This window comes from Cervus elaphus, chromosome 14 (genome assembly GCF_910594005.1).
Source record: "Cervus elaphus chromosome 14, mCerEla1.1, whole genome shotgun sequence".
NCBI lineage: Eukaryota > Metazoa > Chordata > Mammalia > Artiodactyla > Cervidae > Cervus > Cervus elaphus.
Window position 1 is genome coordinate 76910441 of NC_057828.1, and position 19095 is coordinate 76929535.

Below are 19095 nucleotides of genomic sequence, written 5' to 3' on the forward strand. Positions count from 1 at the left end.
ATTTCAAATCAATTGAAATAAGAATTAAGGGAAGAAATCTTAACAAGTTCACTATCTAGTTGGGTGACCATAGTGGGATTATCATTCATTCTCTCAACACCTCAATTTTCTGATAAATAGCCAGATTATTGTAAAAATTCCTTTTTAGTACAAAAGATTTTTCTATTCAAAAACTTAGAAAAAACTGAAGAATGGGATATCCCACGTTTAGGTAAAAAGCCTAAACAAGATACAAGAGTTCACCAGTAAAAGACTAAAGGGAATGGAAACACTGAGGGTTGGAATAAAAGAATATTTTAACAGTCAACTCCTAGTGGCTTTCTAATTCAGTTAGCTTTATCATTCTAAATATTATTGAACCATACACCATGTGAAAAACTCAAACTCTGATGTTTTCATGAGTAGTGTTCCATCTAAATGTTTCTGGTGACTTCAGACTGGTGTGAATTCCAATCCTGCCCCTTCATTGGCATTCAGCAAGTCACTTACCATCTCAGCTTCTGTTCTGTCAGTGACGTTGGAATAACAATAAATACCTCACTGGATTTTATAGAGATCTAAATTAGAAAATGTATTTAATGTGTTTTAAACAATCTAGTATTGTCATTGGTAAATGCTCAGAAAGGAGTTAACTATACTTGCTATCACATCTTGTACCAAATTTTATATATATAAGAAACTAATGGGAAAACAGCTATGTAACAAAATAGCAGTAATATAGAACGACAGGGTCTATTAACCTAATGAGCATTTATGAAGGGACCTTAAATTTCATACTGAGAGATTAAGTAACCAAATAATTTGATAACTGAAACCATCATTTTATTAAAGAATCTACTAAAAGTATATATATATATATATTTTAAAAAAGTATCTTTTTTCAAAAACTGGAAGGTGTACTTACCTCTAGGCCGATTCGTAGCCACAAAGGATTATATGACAATAGCCAGTTCAGGACTTTCTGCCGTTCTCCTGAAACGCATATAAAACCAAGTAAGCTCAGGCCACTAATCATATATGAGACAGTGAATACAATTTCATGGAGAGAAATCAGAGACCAAAAAGGAACATCATATATATGAAATATGTTTAAGTATACTTCTACTCTTTAATATATGTACATGATCTCATTTAAGTTTATGGAATTTTAGGCAGCCAAGTGAAACCACGTACATATTTGACTCTGAAACAAAAAATTTCTAGAGTGTTTTTAAAGAATTAATCTCAAGATTTCTATAATCTTCTTACCCACATCTTTCCAGAGGTGCCTGTCTTTCCGAACAATTAACCGCCGAGCTTCAATTTCAATTTCAAGCTTTTTCATAGCCTTAACCATTTTTTCAGAAGTGAATAAGCGGCATGCAGCACGACGTAACCTGTTCAACCTGCACCGAGCAGTGTAAGCTCTGAGAGACACCTCGTCCTTGGTAGGAGCTTTCGGGACACTTATTTTACGTTGACTCTCTGCTCCCAGAAGAAGAGTGGAAGCATTTACTGGGTCAAAATGAAAGAAAGGACGGGTCTGGTTAAACAATATGGGCATACACTTTAAAATCTAGCAATGAATGCAGCTGAAGGTGGCCAAGACGGGATCTATTCCCTGTGCCTTCCAGCCTGCTCCTCTCCTTCCCACCTCAAAGTGAAGGTGTCATCCTTCACTCAGCTTACACTGTCCTATGGTCACAACAAGCTGACTGTACCTGCAAACTGTGTCCCAAGTCTAACCATTTCTCATAACCACTGTCGTCCAGGTTCCCACGTGATCTCCTCTAACCCAGACTCATGAGTGAGGCTCCTAGCTGGCTTCTCTGCTTCCATACACTTTATCAAAAGATTAGCTCCTAAAGGATGGGATTTGTTGGGAGGGAGTATAAGAGGGAGGGGACATACATATATCCATGGCTGATTCATGCTCATGTATGACAGAAACCAACAAAATACTAAAAGCAATTATCTTTCAATTACAAAAATAAATTTAAAAAGAATAATAATTTAAAAAGTAATGGGAAATATAAAAAAGGTAAAAAGTCAATATGCTTGAATACATTTTTTTAAAAGTTATATTTCTCTATTCCAAATAGAAATAGAAATAATATTTAAAAATAAATTAATAAAGGTTTAAAAAAAAGAATGTGATTTATTAAAGTTAAATTTTGAAATGCAACTTGAATTTTCATAGAGCACATCTTCTCTCAAGGAAAGAACTAAAACCATGTTTTGTTTAATTTTGGAGAAAAAGAAAAGTACCTAATCAAAGGTAGAATTCCTATGCACACTTCTCTAACAAATGCAGACCAGTGTCTGCTGGAGCACTACAGCAAGAGGGAAATCGTCCCCCCAAAGTCAGCCTGTGCGACGCCTGGGCAAGTTAAGTATTTTAAAGGGGTTTTCCTTATCTGGAGTTGAACTGATCTCTGTAACTTCTATGGGAGAGTAGCCCAAGTGAACCCTCCTTCTCTCAGGAGAAAACCCTTTAAATATTTGAAGAACACCGTGTTTTCATCACATTCCATACTTTGAGTTTTTTTCTCTTCCAGAACTACAGTGAAATATTTTAAAAATTCCTCATAGCCACTGGTTTTTAGACCCCTCATCATTATATACTTGGCCATAAACATCTTAAACAGGGTCCAGTGGAGACAATATCCCTAACAGGCCATACAAGACAAAATGATCCACCAGGACATTCCACTTTATGGTGCAGCTAAGACTGGACTGGGTTTCTAGGCAGCCGTGTCTCACTGTTAATGCCGACTGCATCTGTCTTACAATAAAACCCATTCACTGGAAAGGCTGGAAATGACACTGGCTGATGAACAAAAAAAGAAGTTCAGTTCTTAACAGCACAAAATTCTCTCACCTGCACAATAATGAGCATCTGTTTTAATGACCTAGTGTGCTGTGCCACTAACTACTCTATGATACACTTGTGAAAGTGATAGTGAAGTCACTTCAGTAGTGTTCGACTCTTTGCGACCCTACGGACTGTAGCCTGCTAGGCTCCTCTGTCCATCGGATTTTCCAGGCAAGAATACTGGAGTGGGCTGCCATTTCCTTCTCCAGGGGATCTTCCTGACCCAGGAATTGAACCTAGGTCTCCCACATTATGGGCAGACTCTTTACCATCTGAGGGACCAGGGAAGCCCAATAAATCTGTACAACTAAAGAATGAAAAAATCATGTTAAAAATGACCCATTAAAACAAAAGTATTATCTAATTTAAACATTAACTTCATGTTTACCTTCAGAAATATTTGTTTTTACAGTGAAGTCGTCAGGAGTTAATATAAAATTTAGCCACCAAGTGAAGCCCTGCTCCTGCTTCTCCTTCCAGCGTTCATCATAAAACATGTTTTTTGCAGCAAACGGCATTGGATGTCTAGGTATACCTAGGAATACAATTAGGTTAAGGCATAAAAATTTTTCCTTTAAATTATTATACCATCTATAGCAATAGACTATCGTCAGCAAAATCACCTTAAGACACTGAACAATGTTTGCGTTTCTACTTCTTGCTGGAAGCAGTTGAAAGCATTTTGGGTGTGCTGTGCTGTGCTTAGTCACTCAGCCCTGTCCGACCCTTTGTGACCCCGTGGACTGTCGCCCGCCAGGCTCCTCTGTCCATGGGATTCTCCAGGCAAGAGTACTGGAGTGGGTTGCCCTCCTCCAGGAGATCTTCCCAACCCAGGGATCAAACCCAGGTCTCCTGCATTGCAGGCGGATTCTTTACCGTTTGAGTCACCTGGGAAGCCCAAGAATACTGGACGGTTAACCTATCCCTTCTCCAGGCAATCTTCCTGACCCAGGAATCGAACTGGGGTCTCCTGCCTTGTAAGCAGATTTGCTACCAGCTGAGCTACTAGGGAAACCCATTTTGGGGTGTAAAATGTAGTAAAAGTAAAAGTAAGGCAGTACCTCCTGGTTAATTAAAAATCCCAAGAAAAGTGAGTCAACTTCATTGAACTCAGAAAATATCCTGTTACTAGGATACATACCTTTTAACAATTCAAGGCTTTTATTCCATTAAAAAAAAAAATCAATTCATTTTCATTTGAAATGCGATTATTGCTTCATTCAGTGTCAATTTTTCATAGACTTTAAAGTTATTAAACACTTGCCTGCTTTTAGTGGTTTTATGAAGGTCAAGTTAGACTGAGCCACAGGAACAAAGGGTCTTGTCCTTTTGTTTGTTTTAGAGGTAGGAGTTCTGTATCCTAATGAATCTACAATCATGAGAAAAAGAATAGCATTTAAAAAGTAAAATAAATTCTGCAAATGAACTACTATCAACTTAAAATCTGCACTCTCCAAAATCATCTCCATTTAGCAGATCTGAGTAACCACTATGCTCCAGGGTATGAACTTGGGCAAATAAAACCTACGTCTGGAAGTTACAGACCAGAAACTACAATGTATTTTGTGTCGACAGAAGCTATGACTGAGAGTCAACCAGCTCCGTGTGTGTGTGTGTGTGTGTGTGTACAACTAGTTGCTGAGAATGCAGAATGGAAAGATGTGGTCCCAGCTCTCAGGATGTTCTGGGTCCAGAACAGAGGAGTAGAAAGGATCACAATACATTACATCAGAAATATACGAGGAGCCCAGGACTAGGGGAGGCCAAGCTGAGTCACTGGAAGGCAGACAGCCTCCTGGAGGGAGCACCCCTGAGCTGACCCTGTAGTGGACATGACACCAGGAACGGGGCCTCTGACTGAACTGCAAGGTGGTACTGGAGCCAAGAACACAGACAAGAAAAGCAAGACAAAAAAGAGGTTGGAAGAGGAAGAAAGGCATTCAAAAATATGAAAAATAACAGTGATAGCTAGTAGTTGAATACTTGCGCCAGGCACTATCAGAGTCTTGTAATTTAGATTACCTGATATAGTCAGCACCAGAAATCTATCAGAAGTCCACTGTCATTTTCCATGTTTTATGGAGCTTAGAGCAACTATGCTACTTGGTCAAGGTCATGCATGCTAGTAGGTGGCTGAGCTGGACAGTATGGCTTCAGAGCTTGCACTGTAGTTCAGTTCCAAGTACCTGGTGGGCCAGTGAAGGATTAAGGTCCAGGCAGTCACACTGTCACATGTATTTCAGAAGATGGAATGGACAGTGGACTGGAGTCAAGACTAGAGATGGTAGCGAAAATGAAGCAATCCTAGGGGCCTGAGTCAGCTATGGTGAGAATTTAAAGGAACACAGAAGCAGTGGAGACAAAACCATAGAAGAGCTGTTTTCATAGCAGAACTTGTAACAGGGCTTAATGTCAACTCACTAGGCGCATGATGGAGAATGAGAACCCGGATAGGTTCCCAGGCCTTATCCAGGTGATGAAGTAGATGGTGGGGGGTACCTACAGGAGGTAGACGGTGGGGGGTACCTACAGGAGGTAGACGGTGGGGGGTACTTACAAGAGGTAGACCGTGGGGGTAACTACAGGAGGTAGACGGCGGGGAGTACCTTTAGGAGGTAGATGGTGAGTGGTACCTACAGAAGGTGGACGGTGGGGGTAACTATAGGAGGTAGATGGTGGGGGTACCTACAGGAGGTAGAGGGTGGGGGGTGGGCACCTACAGGGAAAGTACAGGAAAGTCACAGAGGAAAATAACCTGTCCTAGCGCAGTTCACTCCCTCAAAGGTGGGTTTCACACCAGCTTGCACTGATGCTCCATACAAACCAGGAGCTAATATTAACAATAAAGCCAGAGGCGGGAAAGCTAAGGCCCAGGGCAGAATCCAACCCATAGCTGTTTGCGGACTATATCTGCAAGCTAAGAAGTTTTCACATTTTTGAACACTACTTAAAAACAAAATAGACCTCCAAACAGTTTTATTTCATGACACATGAAGACGATATGAAATTCAGATCTCGGTGTCCATAAATAAAGTCTTCTTGGCATGGAGTCACAGCTGCTCATGTCCACATTGTCTGTGGCTGTTTCCCCGTCAGCAATGACAGGGCCCAGTGGCTGTGACAGAGGTCACATATGCTGCAAAACCTGGATATTTACTGTCTGGACCTTCAGAGAAAGAGTCTGCTTAGCTTTGACTTAGAAGAATTGCAAATCCACGCCAATGGTCAAAATAAGGAATATGACCAATTTGTTACATAACGTCTATTAGGTTATAAGTTTCTTCCCATCTTAACGTACTAAAAAACTAAAAATATGAGGAGTTCCTCATTCTGAAGGCTTGCAAAAGCTAGTCCCTCCGCCTACAACCATTTTGTTCTGTGGGAGACTTCCTTGGAAACGTCTCACATCTTCGTGTCATTCCCATAAAGCCAAGTATGATTCCCTGGGCATAGCTCCAAGGACTGGGAGCTGCTGAGGACAGGAATGATGTCTTTTCTCCTAGTATCCACAGAGCCTAGAACAATGCATAGCACACAGTAGGTTCCTTATCAGAGTTGAATCAATGCACCTTGAAAAACTGACTTCTTTCTCTGGAGACCTTAAAGGGTCTTGCACGTCACTGTAAGAATCTGGCTTCCAGTGAGATGAAAGGCCATCGGGGGTATAGAAATGGAGCAGGTTAGAATCCAACTGATGAATATTTTAAAAGCATCACCCTGGCAGCTAAGTGGAAAATAGACTCCAGAGAAGGCAAGGGTGAAGGCAAGATCCGATAGGGGACCTGCAGAGACATAGGCTTGGATGGGGCCGTCAGTGATGGTGAGAAGTGACCCAGTTCTGAATGCACTTGGAAAGAAGACAGGATTTGTTGATGGGCTGAATTTAGAATCAGGCAGACTGTCTGAATTTCTAGAGAAAGGGTAGGAGAGATACATACTTAGGGACACCCCAAGGTCTGGGGCCTGAGATGCGAGGAGATCATAACAGAAGTGTGTTGGACTGACACACCGGGGACAGATGTCACAGGACTGGGGATGGCAAAGGGCTGCTTTTGGACAAAGTAAAGATGCTCACGAGACAGTCAAGTGGAAATAAAAGATGTTGGATAAACGAGTCTAGATGAGAAGTCCGTCCTAGAGATGTAAAACGAAGGCCTCCATGTAGAGGCAGTACTGAAAGCTGTGAGATGGCCTGAAAGCATTAAGGGAATGAGCAAAAGTGTGAAAAAGTTTCAGTGATTGAGTCCTCGTGTACCTCAAAGTTTAGAGGCTGGAGCGACAAACATAGAGGCGCCCCCAGGGAGGCAGGAAGAGAACCAGGAGGAAGTGGGAGTGGCAGGGTAAAGCGGTCCCAGAAGAGAGAGGTTGCCTAATAGTTCAAGATGAAGACTGAGAAATAACCTCTGGATTCAGTGTGGAGGTGTTGATGACCTTGACAAAAAAAGGTTTTACTAGAGTCATCAAAATCTGGTTGAAGTGACTTCAACAAACAGGAGAACTAGAAACAGCTAATAAAAGCATCTTTCAAAGTGATTTTTTTTTTTACATTAAAAAGCACCTTTTAATTCAAGCATAATGTTTACATGGAAAAGTATACAGAATCAGTGAACTATCACAAAATGAACATGTAGGTTCTTTCAAGGAGTGTTGTTTACAAAAAAGCAGAAAGATGCCAGGTGTGAATGGATATGTGGTATCAATGAGAAGTCTGTTTTTTGGGGGAGATGGAAGTAAGAACAGCGCTTTGTGCATGAATCAGAAATGACCCGATAGGGAGTAAAACCCTGGAGACATGGGAAAGGCAGCTGCTAAAACAACAACGTGTAGACGGCTGGGGTCTTTACTATTGCTAGTAAAGAGCCTGCCTCAGGCGCACAGACCTCTCAGGCTGCCACAGGAGGGCAGGCAGCAGGGGATGGGAGCACAGCGGGTGAGGATGCCGTGGGACTTGCCGAGGCACCTCTGCGTCCTCAGGGAGGTAGGAAGCAGGCTGCTGGCGAAGGTGAGGACCCAGAGCACCAGCTGCTGAGCCTCCTGCCTGGGGGAGCCCCAGCCTGACCACTTACTCCCCCTGACCTCAGGCAAAGACTCAGCTTCTGGATGCGGAGGTGTCCTGACTTGAACATGTGTTCATGACAGCGTCTACTCTGTCTGACTGCTGTAGGTGTGAGAGGAGCTAACAGCAAGGCACTCACAGCGGGGGCTGCGGGGAAGGTAGGCAGCAAACACTGGCTACTGTTACCTTGTCCTCAGAGGAGGAAGCAGGTGCTCAAGGTTTCAGGACAAAAAGGGAGGCGGGGCAGTAGTCTGCAGCAGAGAGATAAAGTCAACAAAGCAGGACGACAGAGGCGAGAAGAGCTGCGGGCTTCCTGGAGATGAGCGGTCATGGAGTTAAAGCTCAAGCAGCAAGGTTCAGGCATGGAGCTGGCCTGGGAACTGGAATGTGCCAGAAAAGCACGAAGATGGAACAAGGGACTACGATGAGCCGTGGAGGCCAAGCCAAGTGAGAAAATGATGACAGGTCAGGGGTGAGGGCTGGGGAAATGGAGGCGGATTCACTGGCTTTTAGAGAAAATGCTGAAATTCTGGCGAGGGAGACGCTCTAAGAGTGTGGCCTAAGGAGGCTGGAACTCACGGCCAGAGTACTGGAAGGATCTCCTTCAAGGATCTTGAAATCATAAAGACACATCATAAAGTAGAAGTTTTAGAGAAGGTCTTATGAGCCAAATGTTAAAATTCTCAGTCGTCTCTCTGTGCAACAAGGAGAACTCAAGGTGGGGTGGTATGGAAACTGAGCTTCAAGCTGTCTGTGGCCCTTTGCTTTCTTGTCATCTATTTCCAAGGAAGAAAGAAGAAGCAACAGTCTGGAAGCAGGTATGAGACGGTGGGTGGTCCACGGTCCCAGGAGGTTCCGGGCCAGAGGAGGAGAGAAGGTGTGTTCTCGGGAGAGGGCCAGGTCAGGGCGGGAACAGGAGGAGGGAGCATTCAGCAAAGACAGATGCGAAGGAAGGCAGTGAGTCCAGAGCGCACAGGCACTGCAGAGAGCTGGGGAGATGCAGAAGGGGGCTCCCCCTGGGGAGCGCACAAGGAGAAGTGAGCTCAAGTGCTCGGCCGTGACATCTCCTGTGAGTCCCGGAGTCCCTTTAAATTATCTGTTTCGTAGCCTGTGTGGTTTGTTTTCCTACCTGGACCCTGACTGGCATCCGAGGCAGTCTGGGATTAGTCCTGACAGTTTCTGAGGCAGAGAGGGGTGGGACGGGGGAGGGCTGGGAAAGGAACAGTGAGGTTCCTCCTAAAGGAAAGAGGAGCTTGGGGCCTTGTCTTCATCCCAAATAACGGCCAAGTACAGGCTAAGGAGAATGCCGTCCCTGGGTGAAGGCCTCCTCTGCGCCCCCTCAGACAGTGTGATGGGGCCAGGCATGCACTGGGCCCTCACCTTGGGGCCTGGACTAAGGCGAGGCACGTTCAGTACTTCCCTGGGTGTGACACGGCGGGGGGAGCAAAAAACTGTCAGCACGACAAGCAGGTAGGGACTTCCCTGATGGTCCAGTGACTGAGACTCCATGTTCCCAGTGCAGGGGGCCCAGGTTCGATCTCTGGTTGGGGAACTAGATCCCACTTGCCACAACTAAGAGTTTGCGTGCCATGTATCCAGAGAAAACGATGATCCAAAAGGATACATGCACCCCGATGTTCACTGAAGCACTGTTTACAGTAGCCAGGACATGGAAACACAGTCTAAATCGACAGGGAATAGATAAAGAAGATGTGGCACATACATATAATGGAATATTACTCAACCCATTAAAAAGAATGAAATAATGTCATTTGCAGTAATATGGGTGGGCCTAGAGAGTGTCATACTGAGTGAAGTAAGTCAGACAGAGAGGGAGAAATATCTTATGACATACCTTATGTGTGGAATCTAAAAAGAAATTATATCAATGAACTTACAAAACAGAGAGAGACTCACAGACTTAGGAAATGAACTATGGTTGCTGGGAGGGAAGGCATAGTTAGGGACCTTGGAAAGGTTAAGTACACACTGCTATATTTAAAATGGATGACCAACAAGGACCTACTGTATAGCACATGGAACTCTGCGCAACGTTATGTGGCAGCCTGGATGGGAGGGGAGTTTAGGGGAGAATGGATACATGTAAATGTATGGCTAAGTCCCTTCAGCTTTCATCTGAAACTATCACAACATTATTAATCGGCTATACCCCAATACAAAATAAAACTTTAAAGTTTGGGGGGGAAAAAAAAGAGTTCGCATGCTGCAACCAAGACCCGATACAACCAAATAAACAAATATGTTAAAATATTTTTTAAAAATGGAAAGACAAGTATTTTAATGCAATAGTTCTTAAAAATTACTGCAGAAAAATCATGATGAACAAAACATCAAAAATGTAAATAAGAATGAGATCACAGTGATTTCAGAATTCGGCCCTACTCTACGTCTGACTCATCTTCCACTAAGCCAAGTGGTGGCTTAAAAGTACAAGTTGATTCAAGCTTCTCAATAGCAATTTACTAAACCAAAAGAAATAGAAAATATCCCCCATACAGGTATACGTTCATGAAAGATTTTATTAACGAGACTCACCGGTTTTCTTCTTCAGGTTTAATTTCTCTCTGTGGCTAACACGTTTCAAGGAGGCGGTTACCACTTTTTTTGTGTGTTTAACAGTTGATGTTTTAGACTCCACAGGAGAAAAATGGATCCTTTTGACTTCTTGTACTTCTGTGCATTCTGTAACTGTCACTGTCACATTTTCATCTCCTGTGTGTCCCTCACTCTTTCTTTTATGAGCAACTGAAGCTACCTTGCAGGGAGGAGTTACTGTGTTTTTAGAGCTCTTAGGTCTACTCGATATTAAATCTCTAGTTGGAAGAAAAGGATGAAAATCATCTTTCTGTTTTTGATCATCTGTTTCTTTTTCACAGTCACCCACTACGACATTGAGACATCTTTTTGCCTTTGGTTTAACAGTCTCCATTTGGTTTTCTACAGCCCAAGTGGTCTTTCTTTTAGTCACAGTGGCAGAAAGTATTGGGCGTCTCTTAATAGGTTTATCACGGCTGCAACTAGAAATATCCTGAACTGCTGAAAGTTTAGGCTGGTTCTGTTTTTTAAAAGTGTAACAGTTTGACATCATTTCTAAAGCTTTGGATGCTTCAAAAGTAGCTTTTGAAGATTCTAACTGCTGACATTCAGAAATACAAGGTACAGCTGCATTTTTTCTCTCATCTTGAGGAGGCTGTGAGTCCTGAAAACATCCAGTAGATAATGGTGACAATTTACATGTTTGCTGAGATATATGTATATATGCCCTATTATCTTTTAAAAATTGATTTGGGGATAGAATTGGGTTGACTGACTCTGTTTCTAGATTCTCATTTAGTCCATAATTATCATTTATGAAAGAATCTGGACTTAAAATTTTCCGACAGATTTCATGTACCCTTTTTGATTCCAAAAGCACAGGCCTTGTATTACCTTTCACAAACGTATCTGGTGAGAGACACATCACGAATTCTGGTTCATTATTGGATGCATGGCTATTATTCACAAAAGAATCTGGACTTAAAAAATGTCCTTGGCTTTGCGTGATGTTCAGACTTGAAGAATAATTTGGGGTAAGAGTAAGTTTACCATTCTCTTCAATTTGACTATTACCATTACCTATGGAGTCAAAGGAAGTTTCAGTTATGCCTTTCTCATTAAAATGAAAATCTTTTGCAGTGTTGGCACCGTCTGCTTTCACCAGTTCCCCATTTTCAGAAGCAGGAAGGGATGTGTAGGTCGTAGATCGACGAATAGGAAGTGGCAAGCAGGTCTCCCTGTGGCACTCTTGGAAAGCGGGGCTGATAGGTGATATGGGGAGTTTATTTTCTTCAAGGATTAAAGGACTGCTTTCTGGTGGGGAAGAGTTTCCATTTGTAGCCAGATTCTCACAGGCTTGTAGTGGGCTCCTAACTCTGTCAGCTTTGGGGGAAACATTAAATGTTTTATTCACATTTTGAATATTTGAAACCTTCTTGTTATGACTTGAAGACGCTGATACTTTCTTCTTATTAATAGCATCCCAAAGAGTCCTCTGCAAAGATAAGCAAAACATACAGATTAAGTTGATAACTATTTAATACTACTTATAGGCAGTATTATGTATGTTACTTCAAGAGATCTGTGAACAAAATGATTTTACATATTATTTCCTAGAGTAAATTATAGAATGATGAAAACCTGTTACCTTTTTCTTTTTCGGCTCTTCTGCATTTCCTAGTAATATAGCTTGGTGTTTCAGAATATCATTTACAAGAAATGTCACAGTCTCTCTTACTCGGCCTCCTTTTAACGGTGTCCAGGTAATAGAAACAACAATTTTTTCTTTAGGCTATAACCAAAAGAACATATTTTAAGTGACTATAACAGTAGTGAGGTATAACAACACAAACATATTACATATTATTACAAATGGGGCTTCCCCGGTGGCTCAGACAGTAAAGAACCTGCCTGCAATGCAGGAGACCCAGGTTCGATCCCTGGGTCAGGAGGATTTCCTGGAGAAGTACATGGCAACACACTCCAGTATTCTTGCCTGGAGAATCCCATGAACAGAGAAGACTGGTGGTCTACAGTCCATAGGGTTGCAGAGTTGGACACAACTGAGCAACTAACACCCCCATTATCAATAGAGAGAATACAGTAGAGGATTAATAATTGTTAGTCACCAACATTTAACAAGTCAAATGTATCTTCCTACCCTAGCTCATTTCATTCTAAGGAAAAAGGCTACCAGTAATAACAAAGTTCACAACAAAATAAAATTATAATAAACTCTTAATTGTATATGAAAGCAGTGGAACAGAGAGTCTACGAATCACTTTATTTTAGTTCAGTGGTTTTTTTAAAATTTAATCACATTATTTCCACTTCTTTAGACTATGTACAGAACTTCCATTTCAAATATAAATACCTTATATGAGAAAGACATTTTCGGAAAGAAATGTAAAAATGATCAGCTAAATTCCTTGCTCCCCACGAGCTTCTCTAAAGTCCATAGCACCATTATTGATAGTCCAGGCCTAGTTTCAGGTATCTAACATAACTAGTCTGAATCTCACATCTGTAGGAAGCAGATACTTTCATGACGCATGTTTTATAGATGAAGTAGTAATCAAGGTTCAGGAAGCTTTACGACTTCTGCAACCCAGAGAAACAAGGAGTAGTTTCCATTTCAGCCTTAAGAAATACATTTCATGAGGCTATAGCCACCATGGAGAGTGCTTCTTCTTTCTGATGGATCTGGGAAAAGTAAATTGAAAACCTTCTGAAAGTGATCCACCATTCTGGATGCCATTAAGAACATTCATGATTCATGAGAAGAGGTCAAAATGTCAACATCAACAGGGATCTGGAAGAAGTTGATTTCAGTCTCCGGAATGACTTTGAGGGGTTCAAGACTTCAGCAAAGGTGCAGATGTGGGAGGAATAGCAAGAGAACTTGAGTTGTAATAGGGAAGAATAAATCGCACTCCACAGTAGATCTGTTTCTTTTACTTTAAACTTTGTATTCCATTGCTTTTGTACAAGCTAAGAATGTTGCAGGTAGCTTGAAACATACAGGAGAGCCCACTCTCAAGGCTCTGACCCTTAAGTGTTACACTTTCCCAGTAAGATAGAGATTAAAAAGTTGTAGAATACATTACAGCATTTGTCCTTTGGGGGTTTATGGGAACATCATGACCTGACCTATAGGGACAGCTGCAAGAACAAAGGATTCTGACACCAAGAAGTTTGTAACAACAGACCACGTGCCCTCCTCTTAAAAAACAAAAGAAGAAGCAGCCTGAATTCTAACTAGGGTCAGATGATTCTTTGGGACACTAGTCCACCGTCTTTTTGGTCACTTGCATTTCCATATAAAGTCACTACTCCTTGCCCCAACAGCTTGTCTCTAGGATTAAGAGCCTATTGTGTGGTGAGCAGTACAAGTGTGGACTCAGTAACAGATTTAGAAGTGTCTGAGGATGTGACTGAAATGCTGCAATTTCATGATAAAACTTGAATGGGTGGGAAGTTGTTTCTTATGGATGAGCAAAGAGACTGGTTTGAGACGGAATCTACTCCTGGTGAAGAGGCTGTGGAGATTATTGAAATGATGACAAAGGATTTAGAATATTACATAAACCTAGTTGGGAAAGCAGAACAAGGCTGAAGAGGAGAGACTTTTAATTTTTAAAGAAGTTCTGCTGTGGTGAAAATGCTATCAAACAGCACTGCAGGCTATAGAGAAATTATTCATGAAAGGAAGAGCCAATCAACGCAGCACACTTCACTACTGTCTTATATTAAGAAATTGGCACAGTCACCCCAGCCTTCAGCAACCACCACCCTGACCAGTCAGCAGCCACCAACATCAAGGTCAGACCTTACAACCACAAAACAGGTATAGTTTGCAGAAGGCTCAATTGATTGTTAGTATCTTTTAGTAGTAGTCTTTTTAGTTGAGATATGTATAGCATCTTCTTCAACATGATGCTATAGTACACTTAAAAAATTACAGAATAGTGTATACATAAATTTTATATGCACTGGGAAACCAAAAACTTCATGTGACTCATTTTTCTATGATTTTCACTCTATTGCAGTGGTCTGGATGAGAACCCACAATATCTGAGATCCACTTGTACTTAAAGGGCTTATCTTTCAAATTTCATTGTCACTGAGATTTGGATGAAATTATCTATTTAGGATAAATTCAAGAGTGTGAATTCTTACTACTTGCTTCTCAATTTATACATAAAAAATTGTTTTTTTAATTTAAAAGGGGGAGCTCCTTCTAAAAAAGAAACTATTTAACAAACAGTTATTGAGTGCCTAATGGCAGACATAGTGCCTGACACAGAGGTGGCGTATGTTAAATATTTAAGTGACAAAATTATTGAATGAATGAAAAACACACATGGCCTCTGGTCTCATGGACACTATATTCTGCTCAATAAAAAGAAATGACAAAATCTAAGTAAAAAGATAAGTACAAAAATACAAGTCCCCAGTACTGTCATCAATGAAACAAAAAAAGGTTGAGAGGCACAGCAATAGTGAAGGGAACTATAATCTCTAACTGCCTGATCAGAGATTATAATAAGTATAATATTTAAGCTAAAACAAAGTATAAGAATGAGCTGGACACACAGAGCTAAGTGAAAGTAGCTCAGTCGTGTCCGACTCTTTGCGACCCCATGGACTGTCCATGGAATTCTCCAGGCCAGAATACTAGAGTGGGTAGCCTTTCCCTTCCCCAGGGGATCTTCCCAACCCGGGTATTGAACCCAGGTCTCCCGCATTGCAGGTGGATTCTTTACCAGCTGAGCCACCAGGGAAGCCCAAGAACACTGGAGTGGGTCGCCTATCCCTTCTCCAGGGTACCTTCCCAGCCCAGGAATTGAACCGAGGTCTCCCACATTGCAGATGGATTCTTTGCCAACTGAGCTGTCAGGGAGAAGCAGTTCAGAAGGTACGAGCACATGCATAGCCCTGGAACCAGAGGGTCAGGGTTATGGTTAGGGTTGCCTCGTAGGACAACCCCAGACAGACAGAGGACCAGTGTGGTTAATAGTAGTGAGAAGGCAAATGACCTGAGATACATGAGGCTGGAGAGAGAAGCAGAGGACTGCTGTATGTTTGAAAACTATCTAGCACATCTAAACATTGTAAACATTACTTAGGTGTACAGTTGGCTTCAGAGGTTTTGTTTTGTTTGTTTGCCTATTTTCTTTAAGGCATACCAAAATGAAGTTCAAGTCTTTTTATCCTTAATTGAAGGCTTAATCCTGTAACCCAGGAGAGTACATTGGGAAAAAAGATGCTCAAAATGTTCCTCCCCCTTTCCTCTTTCCTACCTTCTCCTCCTCCATCCACTCTCCCATGAGGAAGTCCTTCTTTAATTTGTAACAGTTCATAGACTAAGCCACTGAGAGCAAGTCAGTTCTGAGAGACACTTAAAAGGGGTTTATAACTGATACCTGCTTTTCGGACTGTGATGGTGATAGTCTATCTACAAAACTTGACTTTTTATGGAGACAAATACTCTCAGAGGTGTAAAAACTGAGATAAAACATGAAGCATTTTGCTTTTTCCCCTTGGTAAGTCTTCATTTGGATTCCCTACCCATTTCCCCCTTGCTTTCAACCTCTTAGTAACTCAAACAAAACAAATGAGGGAACAGATCTGTTATATATTTTCTTTCAAATACCTTCAGTAATGTCAGTCTATGCATCACTGTTCATTTTTTTGAACAGAAGCATTGCCAAGTGTCTGAGAGAAGAGTGGTACTATTTTATCTGGATTCTAAGAGAGACATTATAAAGTCAGGATAGCAATTTAAAATGTGTACTGCATCTCTTCTTGGGGAGGAAATTTTTTAAAGCTGGGAATCAGTGAACAAAATCTTTTGTCATTTCCCTCAAGTCCTAAGATTCTGCAGTTTTTGTTTACACCCTTATTAGTGACAAATCAGAAAATGACAATTGTAGTCAGTGACAACGGAAGGTGCGTGGTTATTAACAGGATCTGGCTCGCCCCCTGGTGGCCATAAGTGCAATGGGCAGAGCAGTCTCAGAAGCCCAGAGGTAAAGAGAGGGAGGGGCAGAGTCAGTTTTGGGGCTGCTATTAAGCCAGTTCATCCAAGTCTTCCAGTCAGATCAAAATAGCATCACACTCACTGCAGACAGAAGAAGGATGGCTTGTTTTATTAAAGAAGTGCAAGTGGCCTCATGCTAGTTTCTACCCATCTGTAGCAGAAACTCATATTCCTATAACTGGCACCAATGAGTCTGTTAAACCATCCAGTTAAATTATTTGCACACCTGGCTACAGGAATCACTTTGAGGGGGTTGTGGAAAGTAAAGATGCCCTGGTCCTCCCCATGGCGTCCCAGGAGTGATGCTGAAGCGGGGCCCTGGTACCTGTGGTTGTTCATAGCTCACCAGGAGGTGACACACAGCCAGGACGGACACACAGCTTAACTCCATTCAGTGTGATGTGCTTTAGTCGCTAAGCCGTGTCTGACTCTTGTGACCCCATGGACTGTAGCCTGCTAGGTTCCTCTGTCCATGGGATTCTCCAGGCAAGAATACTAGAGTGGGTTGCCATTTCCTTCTTCAGGGGATCTTTCGGACCCAGGAATCGAACCCGGATCTCCTGCAATGCAGGCAGATTCTTTACCAACTGAGCTACAAGGGAAGCGGTCAGTGTGGCGGGTGGTGATTTTAACTGACTGTCATTATGAAGACTCAGACCCAAATGACACAACCCCTACATGACAGCCGTCATGGGCAGATTCTAGCACACCGGTATTATCACAGTTTTAAAAAGCATGATTAGGAGAGTAAGAGAAACCCAAAAGATCATTTAAATTTTTTTTCTCCTTTGTCCTCAATTTTATAAGCTGAATGTCTCACACAGTACCTGGCAAAAAGTAGGTGTGTGAAAAATACAGTTTTTAATGTATCATGGAAAAAAAATAGATAAGAATACAAAGAAGGATGCAAAAAAAAAAAAAAAGTTTTTTCCTTGAAAAGGGCCATCCATAAATTTGCTCCACAAAAAACATCCTGAATGAGTCTCTGGTCCTTCATTCCTTTTCAGGCCTAGATACATTGTATTGTAGACCTATTTTTATACCAACTGTGAAGTCACTCTCTGGCAGGTATAACACTTTACCTAGTGGTTCTTGAGATGCCATCTGCATAAAAAAGATCTTGTTTAAAATGCAGTTTCCTGTATTTAACCCCAGAGATTCACATTAGCAAGTGTGGAGTGATGAGCAGAAATCTCCCATATTACAAGCAATCCAGACAAATCTGATGTGAGTGGTTGAGGCATCTCAGAGAAATGCTGCTTAGGCCTACGGTGACATGCTAATTCACCAAGGGTGTGTTTTAGATAAGGGAAGTTCACATAGGTATTTTCTACTATTGTGCTTTTCAAAATGTGGTCCTTGGACCAGTAGCAGAGGCATCACCTGGGAACTTCTGAGAAAAGCAAATTCTAGTTGTCCTCTGCACCTATGGAATCAGACTCTGAGGGGCCCCAAAGTATTTTGCGCTTAGGTGATTCTGATGCCCTCAAATTTAGAACCACCAGTCTCCTCAAAACATCCCATCCTTCCTGGTGCCTATCTGATGCAATTTCTCCTTGTTCTTAGAACTTCCCCTCATCCTCCTAACATATGTCTTTAGGAAGGAACTATGCCTCCTGTCTTTGAATCAATATAAGCAAAAGTGCACGAGATTTAAAGACCTGGATGAGAATCCCAACTGTGTCAATTGCCAAGAATAAAACTATATGTGTAAATGTTTTCACCCTCTGAGCATATGTCCTCGTTAAAAATTAAGAAGGGAACATTTATTCAGGTCACAGTCAGGATCTTTGCTTGAAGCTTTCTCTCATTTGAGCACCATGCACAGCTTCAGCTGGCATTACTTCCAACTAACAGACGAGAAAATAGAGACTCAGAAGAGTGAACCGAGCTGCCTAACTCCGATCCACTGCACACAAACCCTTTGACAGCGGTACCTTATCCTCTAATGTCAATAATGACCCTATGAGTTTGTTGTAAGGATTAAATAAGGCAACAGAGTTGAGAACAATCTGTAAAAGGTAAACATTATCGTTTGTATGTATTTTCTTAGTGGTTGAGTGGAATCAACACATCCAAACCTGAAGCTGAGGGAAATCAAAAGCTAATAAAAGACAAGCTTTGTTTTAAAGCAGAAACCATAAAACACCACAAACATATAGTTTAAAAGAACAGTTAACTTTTACAATATAAAAGTACAATTCTAAAAAACAAAGTTAAAAAACTTTAGTCCCATAAAACAAAAAAGAACAAGCAGAAGTATAGTGTAGATAGAAAAAATAAGTATTTGTTTTCCCACAAAAAGAAAAGCAAGCATTTATAAACTAGAGGGGAACGGCAGGTTCTTAACTGTAGCTGAACCAGTGCTTCAGTCAATGGGCCTCAGCTCAGAGCCCTGTATCACTGCTCTGCTGCTGCTAAGTCGCTTCAGTCGTGTCCGACTCTGTGCGACCCCATAGACGGCAGCCCCCCAGGCTCCGCCGTCCCTGGGATTCTCCAGGCGAGAACACTGGAGTGGGTTGCCATTTCCTTCTCCCTATCACTGCTTTAGGAAGTGGTTATTTAGACAAGGAGTGGGACTCCCTC

At 41.8% G+C, this 19095-nt stretch overlaps 1 protein-coding gene across 2 annotated transcripts in view; it reads right to left on the reverse strand.

The window, feature by feature from the left end:
• The window catches only part of ASPM (assembly factor for spindle microtubules), a 61577-nt gene that overhangs the window by 41225 nt on the left and 1257 nt on the right, over positions 1 to 19095 (reverse strand). For both annotated transcript variants that reach the window (XM_043923603.1, XM_043923601.1), the window contains exons 2-7: positions 12115 to 12258; positions 10467 to 11961; positions 4119 to 4223; positions 3243 to 3389; positions 1249 to 1494; positions 905 to 972 (exon numbers count right to left, since the gene is read on the reverse strand). In XM_043923603.1, the coding sequence (XP_043779538.1) occupies positions 905 to 972; positions 1249 to 1494; positions 3243 to 3389; positions 4119 to 4223; positions 10467 to 11961; positions 12115 to 12258 (2205 nt within the window). The remainder of the gene's footprint in view (positions 1 to 904; positions 973 to 1248; positions 1495 to 3242; positions 3390 to 4118; positions 4224 to 10466; positions 11962 to 12114; positions 12259 to 19095) is intronic.